Below are 15,519 nucleotides of genomic sequence, written 5' to 3' on the forward strand. Positions count from 1 at the left end.
AGGCATAAATCATTTATTAAATTTAGAAAAGATTGACAAAGCTTCTCCTATCGCAGCAAATTCTGTTTATAGTTTTGATATTTGGCGCCAGCTAGTGAGGAAGTGACAATTTTATTCCCTTTGACTCGGAAATGCAGCTTTATTCGCACGTCTTTTATCGATAATCCAGTTTTGCACAAAGTTAATTTGCATTTTTGGATGGAAACATAGCTATTATTAGAGTGCTCCTTTAAATCTGGAAGCATTAACAACTTATATTGAAATACAACCGTTATTGTTCAATATGGAAAATACTTATCGTGATATCGCCCAGCCCTAATATACATAGTCAAGAAATAAAGTAAAAGAGATTTAATAGTCATGAAACTGTTTCTAAAAAAGCAAAATCATTTTTTTACAACTCAAAAGTGAAACGTGGCCAGGACGTTCATGTTCATTACAGGATAAACTCCCTAAACAAATGGCAAATAGTGTGCAGAGACATAATGAAAACCGATAAACATCAGTTCAGACTCTTCATCCTTCCATTAACAGAACCGCATGTTTCAGAAACAGGCATGAGATAGAAGCCTTCACTGAAAACTCACCGGCTTCAACCGTTAGCTCTAGTTCGCCAAATGATCGCTGCCCTTTAGGGGTTACAAATCAGTACGCGTGATGCTGCCCCATCCTAATGTAGTGCTGTTTGGCAAGATCTTCATTCCTTTCAAACAAAGACTGTAAACAAACATTGTGGGTTCTCAATGGAAGGAACCAACTTCAAGAACTGAACGTTAACATCCAATAGTCAAAGGCCGCAGGTCGTCCTGTAGTGTCGGTCGTTGGGGATAATTCTTACTACATCTATCGATAATATTGATAACATTTGTTTGTGAAGGTATAAAGTTGTACTGGTATAATTACAGTGAGGGAAGTGAAAAAGGAAACTGCGGTGTCGTTTCTCACTTCTCCTCTTAGGAATACAGTTTGGATCACAGCGGTGTTTCCTCAAGACTACAGCAGGGAGCATTTCCTCTTCCTCTTCTTGACGGGTGGAGGGCACAGGACGGCCCGGATGGCCTCATCAAACACCGTCTTCAGGCCACGCTGTGTGAGTGCCGAGCATTCCAGATACTTCACTGCCCCTGAACACAAACAAACAAACATCAAGACTCTCATACATCAGACTTGACTGATGTGGGTTTCCTAACAGTAAACTGACTATTTTCTAAGGCAAGCTAAAGGACAGCGCATCTTCACTTTGCTCTCCCATGTTAAAGGGTCACGAAACACCAAAACACATTTTTTGAGCTGTTGACAATCGTATATGTGTCCCACACTGCTAAAAACACTATTAGGACACCTATATTTCACTAAAAAGTGTAAATTGGTTGTTTTTGCGTTATTTCAAGCAAATTCGTACTTCCTGTTTGAAATGAATTTTTGAAGCTGCGTCACGGCCATGACATAATAGCGTGTATTCCAGCGTGCAGACTGGACGTCTGTGCCAGAGTGAGTCTTATTACGTCTTACAGTGTGATGCATTAATGCATGAGTAAGGCTTGGTTCAAACCAATCAGCACACTCTATTGTGCAACTTCATTAATATTCATTACTGTCAGAGTGTAGACGGCAAAGACGCCACGTTGTGTTGGCAAAACAAGCGTGAAGTGTTGCTTTTATAGTTTGCTGCCGTTAAGTTTCGTTTTCTTTTTCTCTCTGTGAGAGCGCAGACTCACGCGTGGATTACAGTGTACGCGACGCTCGACAACAATAACTTACGTGTCTAAGGAGGATTATTGTTTACCTGAGAGCTGTTCTCATCTGCAAACGCTGAGATCCAGATTCGCTTGTAGTCTCCTCTAAATAAAGACGCGGCTCTAGTTGCTGGTGATTGTCCTGTCTCTACAGATTTGGTAAGTGAGCGACCAGTGCTCTTTGTTTATTCAGTTCATATTTTATTCGTATCAAACAAACTATTGCACCGAGTGCAATAGTTAGCACTAACAGTTACAACCAAACTATAACCTCGTGTTGGATTTTGTGACCGGAATACCACACGCGGCTTTCTGACGCTACCTGCCGTGTGCATCTAAGTTTCCGGGAAATGCTGAGTCTCTCATTCGCCGTGCGGTATCAAACATTGCATGAAAAATACACGCTTAGAGCAGATCCTCGAATCAAATATCTCGTTTGTCGGGAGGGACATTAATGAATTCCCTGAATGAAAGAGCCAAACTGCAGTTAAAGTCCACCATTTAATAATTTGGCAAATAATTCGACTACAGATGTCCATGTAAACACAGTCACATTGTCCGCTGTTGGGTGTGTGTTTTGACTCTGAAATTTAGCGCGCCCAAATAGACACTCCCATACCAAGCCTCTTTTCTTCCTCCGACACTCCCCACTAAACAAAGCTGGACACGCCCACTTTTCTGACTTTTTCCAAAGTAGAGGTGTGAAAACAAGGTAAACGAGGTGGTTTCATGGCCCTTTAATAAAGCCCGCTCTGAGGACTGTTATCAGGGTATATGCAGGAATACAAAAGAAAATTTCAATACCTTTTAAGGACTTTTTAAAGACATTCTCAGAATATTTTAAGACTTCAAGTTCTAATCAGAATCAAACCTTTAACTTAATAAACAGATGCTAATAAACAGTTGTAGTTAAATAAATGAATGGAGCACAATCGTGCAACAGAACTCCGATAAGCTCGGAAGAAACAAACCTTGAATGAATAAATTACATGGTTGTTTTCAGGTTTCAGCCAATGTTTAAACTTGTCTTTCTCCAACCAGGAGTACGCAAACTTGCATTATCCCATTTTGCCGTCTGTTTTGCTCTATGGCAGGGCTATTCAATTCGTTTGTCATGGGGGCCAGCTCATGAAGAGCATCTCAAATGAGGGGCCGGAGAGATATGACTTGCAATATAAGTGATGACACAACAGCATATACATTTAATACTTCTATTTTTAGGACCCTACAGACACCCTGGTTATGCAGATGATGCGTGCACAGACTGTGTGGAGAAAAAAAGCACGTCCAGAAAACACTGGTCATGCATTTAGCATGTGTAACAGTCTTGAGCACTGTAAGAATGAGGAAATCACAGATATAATGTTACAGAGATTTATTCGGAAATTTATTCCTGCGGCGCAAGAAATCTGGTCAGGTCCCACAGTACAGCCATAGGAATGCAGTCCTCTAAAGGCCCTAAACATGGCAGTTTGTTCACGTTAGCTGAAAAAATAACGTGCTCCTTTTTTTCCGGTTTCTCCTTTGCGGTTTCGCGCTTCACTCTCCATTTGCCATTGTCTAACAGGATCGGGTTTTCAAAAGCACGTCAATAGTCACGTTATTATCTTCAGCTCAAGAAGTTTGTCTTTTTAGATATAGATGCATGGCGAGCACAAACAAGAAAGTGAAATCGCTCGCGCTTCAGACTGACTCATAAAAAACTACGAGGCACAGGGTAAAATCTGCTCTTCTTCTTGGCTTTGTGGCTGTTCATCAAGACGACGACAAGGTTTGTTTAAGCCCGGGCGACCATGGCTCGTTATTATATATATATATATATATATATATATATATATTTACGCTGTAAAAGATCTCTCGGCTGTGTTTTTAAAAATGGCGGTTCCTTTGTTTACATTCTGGCTTGTTGCGTGAGCGAATGACATATCTCTGTAAACCAATAGCATTCAGCTGCGCATCTAGCTCCGCTATTGGTACCCTTAGTACAGTTTGCAAGGGGTGCTGAAAAAAAGTGGTACGGTACGGTTCGCTTTTAGGTACTCTTTGACCGTGGAAACAGCCATAAAAAGTGTACTGAACCGTACCACTTAGTGGAAGTTTTTTCCACTTTCACACCCAAGAAATGTTCAATGACGATGAGCTGTGTAAGCGTGAAAAATGACTCACTGACGTTAGATGGTGCTTAACCCTTGTGTACTGTTCTAATTTACTACCCTTTCGTTATTTTCATTGCTGTTTTTCATAATGACATTGTTTGATTGCAAAGCCATGACAGCATATAGTCATGCACTCTTGAATGTTGGTGGTTTTCCCACTTGGGAAGAAACGTGTATTTTGTATTTTGTGTCTTGTGCATAACTCCACCCGCATGACAAGCAGAGGAATAAACTCTACAGTTTGACAAATATTGCAGCTGTTGGACAACATAATGTACTTTTAAGTTTTTTTTTTTAGGCAAGGATGTAGTTGTTTGGATCGCAACGGTGTAGTTTATTTATAAATATAAATGCCTTTTTTTACGTTTATAATTTCGAAGATTCATCAGCATCAGCAGAGCAAAGAAATTGATGGTTGACGTTCAGCCACATAATGGCGACAGAGACCCCATAATAAGTCCTCAGCGTAAACTGCAAAGTACAGCTGATTAAAACATTATAAAATTGGTGAGTAATATTCGAAATTGATCTCTCTTGTATGTTGTAGTGCTGTATTTATACTATAGTAATCTGCTAGTGTTTGCTTTGGCTTCTTTCGGGGATAATTATTGTGATCTCCCAATTACAACAGAGAAATTCTGGGAAAGAAACGTGTATTTTTACTGTATTCTCTTACAGTTATAGCTGCCTCTTTGAGGGCAGCCGTAATGCTTAAAATGGCCCCCAATGAAAATAAGTTTGAAATTTTAGATCCACCTACCGATCTCTTTGGCCATGGCCAGGCCCTGAGGGTAGGTGATGGGAGTGAGCTTCTTCTCCTTCAGCTTCTCAATGGTGTCCTTGTCGTCTCTCAGATCAAGCTTAGTTCCCACCAGGATGATGGGAGTGGTTTGACAGTGATGTCTCACTTCTGGATACCACTAAACACACGAGGCAACATGTCCCATTGTTAAAACATCCAGCACTGCACTGAACGTCAAGCTGTTAATCAAAAAACGAAAGCTCCAATGCCTGATGTTTATTCTACCGCCTGCTATGGGGATGAAAAGAGCTCACCTTTGCACGGACGTTCTCGAAAGAGGCAGGACTCACGAGAGAGAAGCAGATGAGGAACACGTCCTGTGAGAGAAAAGCATTCACGTTGAACTACTGAGCAATGGCAGCGTTTCCACATTTAAGGCTGATTTATACTTCTGCGTCAAACGCCGGCGTATGCTACGGTGCTGACGCATAGCCCTTCGCCGTGGCTGTCGGCGTTGCTGACGTGCACCTCTCCAAAAATGTAACTACACGTTGCAACCACGCGTAGCGCAAGCTCTGTGATTGGTCGGCTTGGTATCACTGAAGAGTCTGGGCGGGACAGAGACCCGTGCGAATGGCGAGCCCGATGGAGCGACTGTTTACAAGTGTGGAGTCCCGTTGAGGAGCTCCGGATGGAAAGTTTTGTTTTGTGTTTACCTCATAGCTAAAGTTGTTGCACGTCCGCCGGTTCCTGCCTCAAAATGAGCGAGTTTGAGCCACTTGTACATTCAGGAAGCGTTCAGGAAAAACAAAACACCAGCGAAGAAACTCGACACAGAGGAGCATTAACACTTCACTGCCAACTAGCGTTTCGGAAGTGTTAATGCAGACCGACAGAGACAGCGCGCAGAAGTATAAATGCACAGCTACATGCATTGCGTGCACCGTGGGTTACGCCGGTCACTTGACGCAGAAGTATAAACCAGGCTTTAGGGTATTAAAAGGGTTTTCTCTCACTTCTACTTGCTTAGACAGCATTAATGCATTGTGTATAGCTGCACAATTAATCGCTAAAAGATCAACATCTTGATTCAAACACCCACGCAATCTTAATTATTAATGACTGTGACTTGCTTATGTTCATTAATCCTTCAATGTGGTGCATTCAAATCTGCATTTGACTGAGAAAGATTCAGTCTTTAATCTTTTCAACCAGTAAATGGTTAATCTAGTAATGAAATATGGTCTTTGTGAGTTATTGAATTATTCATTGAAAATAAATAATATAAACAGACTAAATAATAACTAATATAAAGATGCGTTTAATTATACATTTCACATTATCAGCAAGCGTAGCGTATTTTCACATGCTGCACTTTATAACGGAGTATTGAATATTTTATTATTGAATTGTATTTATTCAGCCGGTTATTTCTTAATTAATTAATTAATAAAAAAAAAAAAAAAATCACAGGTTCTAGAACAGGGATGTCAAACTCAATTCCTAAAGGACTGCAGCCCTGCACAATAGGGTATATGCTGAAGCATGCTAATAGGACTTTTAATTTGCCAGTATCCTGGGTTAATCGTTTCCGGCGAACTGTATGCCATTGCAAAATCGGCGCGTTTAAGGTCTGTTTTCTTTAAAAATCTGCGATCTCCACTGGCTGAGTGATATCCGATATAAAGTGGGACTCAGATTGTACAAGAAGCACTGCAGTAAATTACATTTTCTCCGCCATGTCTTTATAATATGAGCATTTATTTTACCCCAGTATATTCAATGGAGCTTCTGCACTAACCTGCTGATTCTGACGGGCGCGTGCGAGCAAACGGCTTTTTGTCTCGTTATACGCTTGAGCAACTAAATGGATGCCAAAGTCTGTTTAACTGATTGTATTTGAATTACATTACAACATCGATGCTTTAAAAGTAACCATATTAAATGGAAAAATAAAAAATAAAAAAATAAATCACAATAACAGGTCACCGGAAGTGTATCAGCATGGGAAACACTTTAGCTCGGCATATACCCCATTAAGTTCCAACCCTGTTTCAACACACTTACCTGTGAGTTTCAAACAAGCCTGAAGCACTCAATTAGTTTGATCAGGTGTGTTTAATCAGGGTTGGAATTAAACTGTGCAGGGCTGCGGCCCTCTAGGAATTAAGTTTGACATCCATGTTCTTGAAGTTATTTTATTAATATAGTTATTTAAACAAAATCCATCACATTAGTCTCCTCTTCTTCTTTTTGCTGATCTGAAAAATGGTCCGACCCATGATTCAAATATCATGTGAGATTAGTGATCCATTAAACCAACAAAATATTACAACTACTGCAACTATTGTAATAAAATAATATTGTAATGGAAATGTCCACTCTTTGCCTCTCCACTTTACTTCTTAATATTGGTCTAAAAAGCCACAACACTCACAAAGCAGCGCAAATTTTTAAACTCTTCATCTGAAAGCAACACTTGGACCAAATCGATGTTGTATTCCCTGCAAACAGAAGCCTGATTTGTCATGCAATTTCTACATCAACAATACATCCAGCATGACTCTTTATTCTCATGAGCTTCGATGGCTTGGTTCAAAAGACACACTACTACATAGAGACTGGTTTTACTGCTCTGCCAGTAATGCACAAAACATGATGATACTTTGTTTTTAGAAGTGACAGTGTATTTAAAAGACACATATGCTTATATTAAAGGAAGAGATGAGCAAACTGATTTTCCTCATTCCAACAGTCTTAAAATAGTTTGTGAAAGCAAAAGTGGCAACACTTTACAAGAATGTTGCATTAGGTCATACATTTACTAAGAGGACAAAAGCAAACATTTAATACAGTATTTGCTCACCTTTGTTAACATTGGTAAGTTGTTCATTGTTAGTTCATCAATAATCCATTAGTAAATGTTGAACTATGACTAATAAATGCCGAACAACAATTGTTCATTCATAATAAATACAACTACTACCATCAACTAATGAAACCTTATTGTAAAATGTGACAGCAAAAGCTTTAGAATAACTCATCATTTTTTAACGTACAAACACATACTCTGTAATTATTGCTTAAACTAATTTAATGCAATTAAAAATGCCATGTAGTCGTCACTGTTCATTGTTCGCAGAGACACTGCTGTGATGAAAAATTTGTCCGACTGCATATCCAATATTGTACAATGGATGACTGCTAATTTTTTAAAGTTGAATAAAGAGAAAACTGAAATTCTTAGTGTGGGCAAAAAACCTGAGCGAGAGAGGACTGAAGCAGAATTGTGTTCTTTAGGTTTACAATCCAAAAAAGAATTAAGGAACCTGGGTGTTATTTTCGATTGTGATTTTAATTTTGACTCTCAAATTAATCAAGTTACAAAAACTTGTTTTTATCATTTAAGAAATATTGCCAAAATTCGTTCTTTCCAATCTTTTGATGATGCCAAGAAATTAATTCATGCTTTTATTTTCTCTCGGTTTGATTATTGCAATGCTATTTATACTGGTTTACCTAAGGGTTCTATAATGAAGATGCAACTGATACAAAATGCAGCAGCCAGAGTTTTAATGAAATTAAAGAAACGAGAGATGATTAATAGAATTACACTGGCTACCTGCGCACCAAAGAATAGATTTTAAGATTACTTTATTGGTTTATAAAGCACTACACAACATGACACCTTCCTACATTTCCGACTGTTTATCAAAATATAATCCAAACCGTTTGCTACGCTCTTCTAGCGCTGGACTTTTAGAATTTTACTCTGTAAACCTGATGCGATCTGGCGGCACTTCTTTTAGCCATTATGCTCCAGAAATTTGGAACTGTCTCCCTCTTGAAGTGAAAGAATCCCCTAGTATTCATGTTTTTAAAAAGCGTCTTAAGACACATCTTTTTAAAATTGCGTATGAATACACAAGTTTGTAAGGTGTACGCATTTTATCTATATTGTTGTAGGTTTATGTGTGTATGTATGGTGTGTGCTTGCATATGTAAGGACTTTTGTGTGTGTGATCATGTGGATATATGCTTGTATTTTGTGTACATGAATGCTTTTATCCGAGTATATGTGACAAGATTGTGTGGTCTATTTTAATGCTTTTTTGTTGTTGTTGTTTGTGAGGCACTTTGAGTTGCATGTATGTTGGAAAAGTGCTATACAAATAAAATGTATTATTATTTTTTTTTTTTAAGATGATATACTTTGTTACATGAAGTTATTTCATTTGTAAGACATGGCATTTTACTTTGCAAAAACTTTGTTAATAAATGTTTGGTTAGAAACACATTGGTTGGTAGCTAAGATAGAAAAAGTCATGTCTGCAGGTTTGTGCTCTCACCGTCTGAGGGTAAGAGAGAGGGCGAAGTCTGTCGTAATCCTCCTGTCCTGCTGTATCCCACAGGCCCAGATTCACCGGTTTCCCATCCACCATCACATTCGCAGAATAATTATCAAATCTGTGATTTGAAAGGCAAAGCAAGGCTCAGCATTAATCAGCGTTTTAACACCATGGCAGCTTCCCTTGCTATTTTTATGGAGAGAAACAACTTAAAATACTAAAAGAAAAAGAGCACTAGAACTAGAACCGCTGTGTTAAACTATATAAACAGAGCCTAAATAAAACAAACTGAAACATTCAAGGTGTAAAGGATTTTTTAAATTCAATACTATTTAAATCTTCACATTAAATAGGGTTTCTGCAAGTTTCATAAAGTCAAATTTAAGACTTTTAAAGACCAATATCTGAATCTTCAAGATTCAGGCCCTCGCCTGTGTGAACAGCGCTTTTTTGAATATACCGGTAGAGTCGTTCCGGAAATTTTCCGGATATTTACCGGTATCACTGTGTGAAAGGGCCTACAATTGCCAAAGCTTTCTGTCTGCCATTTTGAATTTGTTCAAAAACGTACTTTTTCGAACTTCTCTTCTCTGGCCATTGGTCCAAATTTTCACAAAATTTGACCCGCATAATCTTCAAAGCTTGTTTACAAAAAAGTTATAAATTTTGTGTTAATAGGCAATACGGTTTTTGTTTACTGCACCAACAAGTGTGCTGGTACAATGCTAAACCGCATCTGAGGCTGTATCTGCAAAGCTTAAACTTATTGACATAAAACTTAATGTGTGTCATTGTCATCCACACTGACCACATTACATAAACTTGGTAGCAGCACCACCTACTGGTCACAAGTTATAAACCAGTAAATTTGTCAAATTTTTGTTTTTGCTTAGATTTCCATTTGAATGAACTTAAAACATATTGAGAACTCATTGTTTCACTTGATCTGCTGCTCTATAGAGCTTACTGCTCATGGCCTCTGGACTGCTTTGTCATTCGGCCTCTGGATTGCTTGGCCCCACAATTGCTGCTTGCAGCGATATTTATTAATATTATGATAATATTATGATTATTTATTTTTTAAACAATAGGTATCACTAATAGAACCTTCGTGCGGACTAACAATTGTTCTGTATCCAGCTCCATAATTGCCTTTATTGCTGCATGTATTTCATTCATTTTTCCTTTATTAGACTGGCTTTGTGTTCAATTGTCAGTCAAATGAAGGCCTGGAGGTTATTGACACTATGCTGGAAACTGCTTTTGCGCTCATTGCCTTGAAGCCCAAAATGAGGCTCATAAAATTCTCAAAAACTGAATTTTACATTGATGTGTAATTAAATCAAATATGAACAGTGTTGCACTCATAACACAACAGATTTAGCATGATTTGATGTATTCAACCAACAAGCCAATCAGAGAATTACATTTAATAATAGTCATTATAAATAAATAATTTACAAATAATCTTTGGCAATACACTCAAATAAATAAAAAAAAAAATATATATATATATATATATATATATATATATATATATACACACACACACACACACACACACATATATATATATATATATATAAACACACAAAAATAAAAAGTGTCATATACAGTGTGTGTATATATATATATATATATATATATATATATATTGTAGCGAGGCAGAGGGAAAACACAACCACAGTTAGATGATGTTACAAACAATGCCCCGGAGGGTGCTTTATTTACAAGTGTAATGGGGTGAATGAGTGCTCTTCTTAAGGGTGCGTGCTCAAGTGCTCCGGGGAGATGGTGAAGACTGGTGAGAGGTATGGTGTTGGATCGGTCACGAGCTGGATTCGGCTGTGGGAGAGACAGAGAGAGACAAGCGTTAGCGCAGGGAGTCATGTGCAAATGAAGCTCAGTTTCCTCCTGTGTGGGGCTGGCTTATATCTCTCCCTGGCTGATGAGGTCCAGCTGTGAGCGATCCGGGGTTGATGAGTGATCCAGCTGGTGTGGATTTGTGCCCAGGGCGACGTGGTACTAGCCGACTCGCTACAATATATATATATATACTGTATATGACACTATTTTTCTCCGGTCTACCTCCGACAGGATAACTTCCAATTCACATTGTGTTCAAAGCTTCTCTGTTTGCTTGCTTTTGCCATTGCTTTTTAATTTGGTTTGGCAAAGTAGACTCATTACCACATTTAGTAGGGGGAGGAGGCAGTGAGGGGTTTTGTGCTCGTGTACAAAGGGAATATGTTTGGGATTCTGTGTACGCAGTTGTGTCCATACATCTGACTTTTTAAGGCATTGTGCATACGCAATATTTTAGTATGAACTTAACGCAAGTCTTCCTACATGAGGCCCCTGATGTCTATCTTTCGCTATCCCGTGCTGAAAATATTTGATAGTTTCTTGTTGTCTGTTGGAACTTCTGAAATGGGAATTAGTGTAATTTTTGGTTATAGTAAGCTTTGTCTCTCATGTTACGCAATTTTAAAGAATTTCACGTTTTTCCAGGCAAGCTCAAAGTATTTTTTTATGACAACCATAATTAAACTACACATATCTTTATGCAGACAACAAACACCTGTTTCAGACTCAATTTATTTGAACAGCTCACCACTGAGTATTGTTTATTTCCATGCAAAGTAGTTGTGTGTAATCTGACAAGCCTCGCTGTTGTTCTCCAGGCAGCTGTCATAACCAGATTAAATGCACTGTTGTTGATTTACTCACGGAATATTCTGCGGAATGCAACAGGAGAGTTTTCAGGGTAGTTTTTTTGTTTACTTTGGAACAATACAAGGGCTGACAGACGTTTCATTTTCAGTTGATAAAATGCTTATTTAACAAAGTTCTGAGAGTACTGTGTTGTACTAAATGTCATAGATTTAACAAGATTCACATCCTTTAGATTTTTTTTTGGATGCGAGTCCTTCATATACACATCAAACTGTGCAGTACAAAGTGTTAAACAACTCTGAAGGAGTGTTAACGTTAATAAGACAATTAAGAAATTAATCAAGTGTTCAATGAACATTAATAATGAGCACCTGCTGTGAACAAGCAGAATCAGTAAAACACAATACTATAACTGATCAGTAAAACAATACTACAACTGAAAACACAGTACTATAACTCATGCAATGTCTAGTTGATTATCCTTATATTTGACATTTAATTGGAAACTCTGTATTACAGTCAATAATCTAAAACATAACAAACATCAGATACATTCATTCATTTTCGGGTCGGCTTAGTCCCTTCATTAATCCGGGGTCGCCACAGCGGAATGAACCACCAACTTATCCAGCAAGTTTTTACGCAGCGGATGACCTTCCAGCCGCAACCCATCTCTGGGAAACATCCACACACACATTCACACACACACTCATATACTACGGACAATTTAGCCTACCCAATTCACCCAATAATATCCAGCTGCAGGCCCGCAGAACCAAACACGTTTTAGGCACCCACAATCTAGGACACACAATCTAGGCAAACCATATATGGTTACGACGGATGTTGTGTTATTAACGTCTTTTTGAACATCGTCATCAATATATTTTGATATATGTGGTTAATAAATATTGTACACAATAAACAATAGTGTTTACTTTACTATATTTCACAAATATTGCAATCGAAACGGCCGAATGGGGAGCATTGTTTCCGATCGCCATTCAATATAATAGACTGAACAGTTTTTAATCAGTCATTATGGCTGATCAGTCATTATTATCTGACAATCATATTGCAGATACTCGTTTGCTGGCCTTGCTAAACGATCTAATTTGGACAGGTTTAGTTTATATAATGCATTCATTTTTGATGAAGGAAATAATAGCAAGTTAATATAGGCAATAATACATTATATGTAATAAAAATATATTTACATGTAACAAATGTATAACACTATATTATTTTACTCAAGCGATTTAATAGTGTTTATTTATTAGCTTAACTTTCTAATAATCGTTTAATTAATGATTTCCCACATATAATACTGTAGTAATTTATAGTAAGCAATAAATTGTTTTAAAACCAAAATTTTGCCATAGGAACAAATTACCTATTAATAATAAAAAATAATAAGCAAATATATATATATATATATAGCTTTTTATATTTTACATCAAAGTGATTTTAACCAAGTATGATAATATTAAGATCTTGAATTAATTTATTACACTTAATCCAACATTAGACGGTCTATGATTTCTTTGTGTCTGTGGACACATGAATAAAGTCATAATTGTCTTTAACCAATTATTTTTATTTACATAATTTGAGTTCAGAAACTGCAGATATGTTAAAATGATCATAACGATATAATAATAATTATGACTGAAATGAGAAGCCATACTTGTGAAATTCAATAGGTGGCGACCATATATGGTTTGCCTAAGTCATGTGTCCTAGATTGTGTGTGCCTAAAACGTGTGTGCTGCGGGCCTGCAGCTGGATATATCTCAATTCACCTGTACCGCATGTCTTTGGACTGTGGGGGAAACCGGAGCACCCGGAGGAAACTCACACGACGGCAGGGAGATAATGCAAACTCCACACAGAAACGCCAACTGAGCCGAGACTCGACCCAGCGACCGCCTTGCTGTGAGGCGGCAGCACTACCTACTGCACCACTGCTTCGCCCATCTTCAGATATTGGTTTTTTTTTTATTATGACTCGCAACTGGACTGCCATTTTCCATTGAAGAACATGGTGTGTTCGGCTGTAGCAAGACAAAAAGAAATGTCATGTTTTCGAAGAAAGAAAAAAGCGTAAAGTGTAAGTTTAGTCAAGATGATTAAAATATGGTATGAACATGATTGAAAAGGCATAATTAAACTGAACCATAAAACCTACTCTGACCATTCAACCATGTACATAGGGGCGGAAACTTTACAAATCTAGCGACTTTTTTGGTGTAACTAGAGTTTTTTTAGACTCTCGTGTCCTCATACTGTATCGTTCCTACCTTTCACAACAAGCTGCAGGTGATTTCGTCGGCCCCACCCAAGCAGAGCACTCTGAGGCGGCCCAGTCCTCATACAGCAGTCACTCCCACGTGCATCCTGAGAGCAGATCAGTCCTCTGATTACCGGCGACAAATGATTTAGCACCGCGAGTGTGAGGTATTTCCCATGTATGGTCAAACCGATCTGCTTTGTATCAAATTTAACAATTTAATTGGACCGTTTATTCTTTTCTTGATCATAATCCGAAATTTTTGTCACAGTTTCGAGGTTTATTATGTCTAAGATTACTGCAAATTTACTACATATCTAAGGCACCGTTTACACTAATGCGTTTTAGTTTGAAAACGCATAAATTTTGCTACGGTTACGCCATCTTTCCACACTACGCCGAGTTTTCGAGTGCCGAAAACGTTTTGGAAACGCTAAAAAAGGCTGTTTTCATTCTGAAATGCTGCTCTTCCGTCTCAGTGTGGATGGCGAAAAACAAAGACATCTGAAAATGGAGGCGGGGCTGCTGAGATTCACTACCTGATTGGGGCTTTTGTTTCATTGCATATCCTTCACTTATTCGTCAAGCCCCATCACATGACTATAACACATGGCTTTAACGCTAGCGGACGACAGCAGACCAGCCTTCACTGTAAACATGGACACAGAAATGGGAGCGTTGTTTGCACTATTGTCTGTTTTAGGCGCCATTGTGCAGTTATTAATTTGTTACTTGTGTGTCATTTAGTAACAACTCGACCTCGTCGTCTGTCCACAAAAATATCTCTCTTGCTTTCTTTGCCATCGCGTTCATTGTTCAACCGGCGTTTGTTGACTAACAATAACAAAATGCCGAGTGAGACACATGCTTCCTGTTTATACTAGAACGCACATGCCCAGAGTGCGCGAATGGTCACGTGACATACGTTTTTGGTGGCGTAGTGTGGACGGAGATAAGTTCAGAAACGCTAGGTGAAACGCTAGTGTGTACACAGATCGCTTTTGATCTAAAACACCGTTTTAAAACTAAAATGCACCAGTGTAAACGGGGCCTAAACTGATATTCATTCATTCATTATATTGTCGGCTTAGTCCCTTTATTAATCCGGGGTCACCACAGCAGAATGAACTGTCAACTTATCCAGCAAGTTTTTATGCAGCGAATGCCCTTCCAGCCGCAACCCACACATTCACACACACATTCACACACACTATAGACAATTTAACCTACCCAATTCACCTGTACTACATGTCTTTGGACTGTGGGGGAAACCGGAGCACCCAAAGGAAACCCACGCGAAGGCAGGGAGAACATGCAAACTCCACACAGAAACGCCAACTGAGCCGAGGTTCAAACCAGTGACACAGCGACTTTCTTGTTGTGAGGCGACACCTACTGCGCCACTGCCTTGCCTAAACTGATATACACATGTAGTGCAAATATAAAGTGTAGTGCAAATAAAAATACTCTTTATTAACCATAGGCTGTTAAAGAAACAGCAACATGATGACGTCAGTAATATGCAACTTTTGACGGCTTTTCATTGAAAATGGTTGCCAACACTGCTTTC

The 15,519-nt window shown here is 38.4% G+C and overlaps 1 protein-coding gene across 1 annotated transcript; it reads right to left on the reverse strand.

Annotated features, from left to right (window-relative positions):
• Nucleotides 1-336: 336 nt before the first annotated feature.
• On the reverse strand, nucleotides 337-9,117 carry LOC100537765 (ras-related C3 botulinum toxin substrate 1-like). Its single transcript, XM_087245331.1, has 4 exons — nucleotides 8,984-9,117; nucleotides 4,949-5,011; nucleotides 4,653-4,812; nucleotides 337-1,124 (listed from the first exon to the last, which is right to left on the reverse strand). The coding sequence occupies exons 1-4, from the start codon at nucleotides 9,074-9,076 to the stop codon at nucleotides 994-996; spliced, it is 447 nt and encodes a 148-aa protein (XP_087101457.1). The 5' UTR covers nucleotides 9,077-9,117; the 3' UTR covers nucleotides 337-993.
• Nucleotides 9,118-15,519: the final 6,402 nt, after the last annotated feature.

The sequence above is a fragment of the Danio rerio genome, chromosome 3 (assembly GCF_052040795.2).
Source record: "Danio rerio strain M-AB ecotype USA chromosome 3, GRCz13ab, whole genome shotgun sequence".
NCBI classification, from domain to species: domain Eukaryota; kingdom Metazoa; phylum Chordata; class Actinopteri; order Cypriniformes; family Danionidae; genus Danio; species Danio rerio.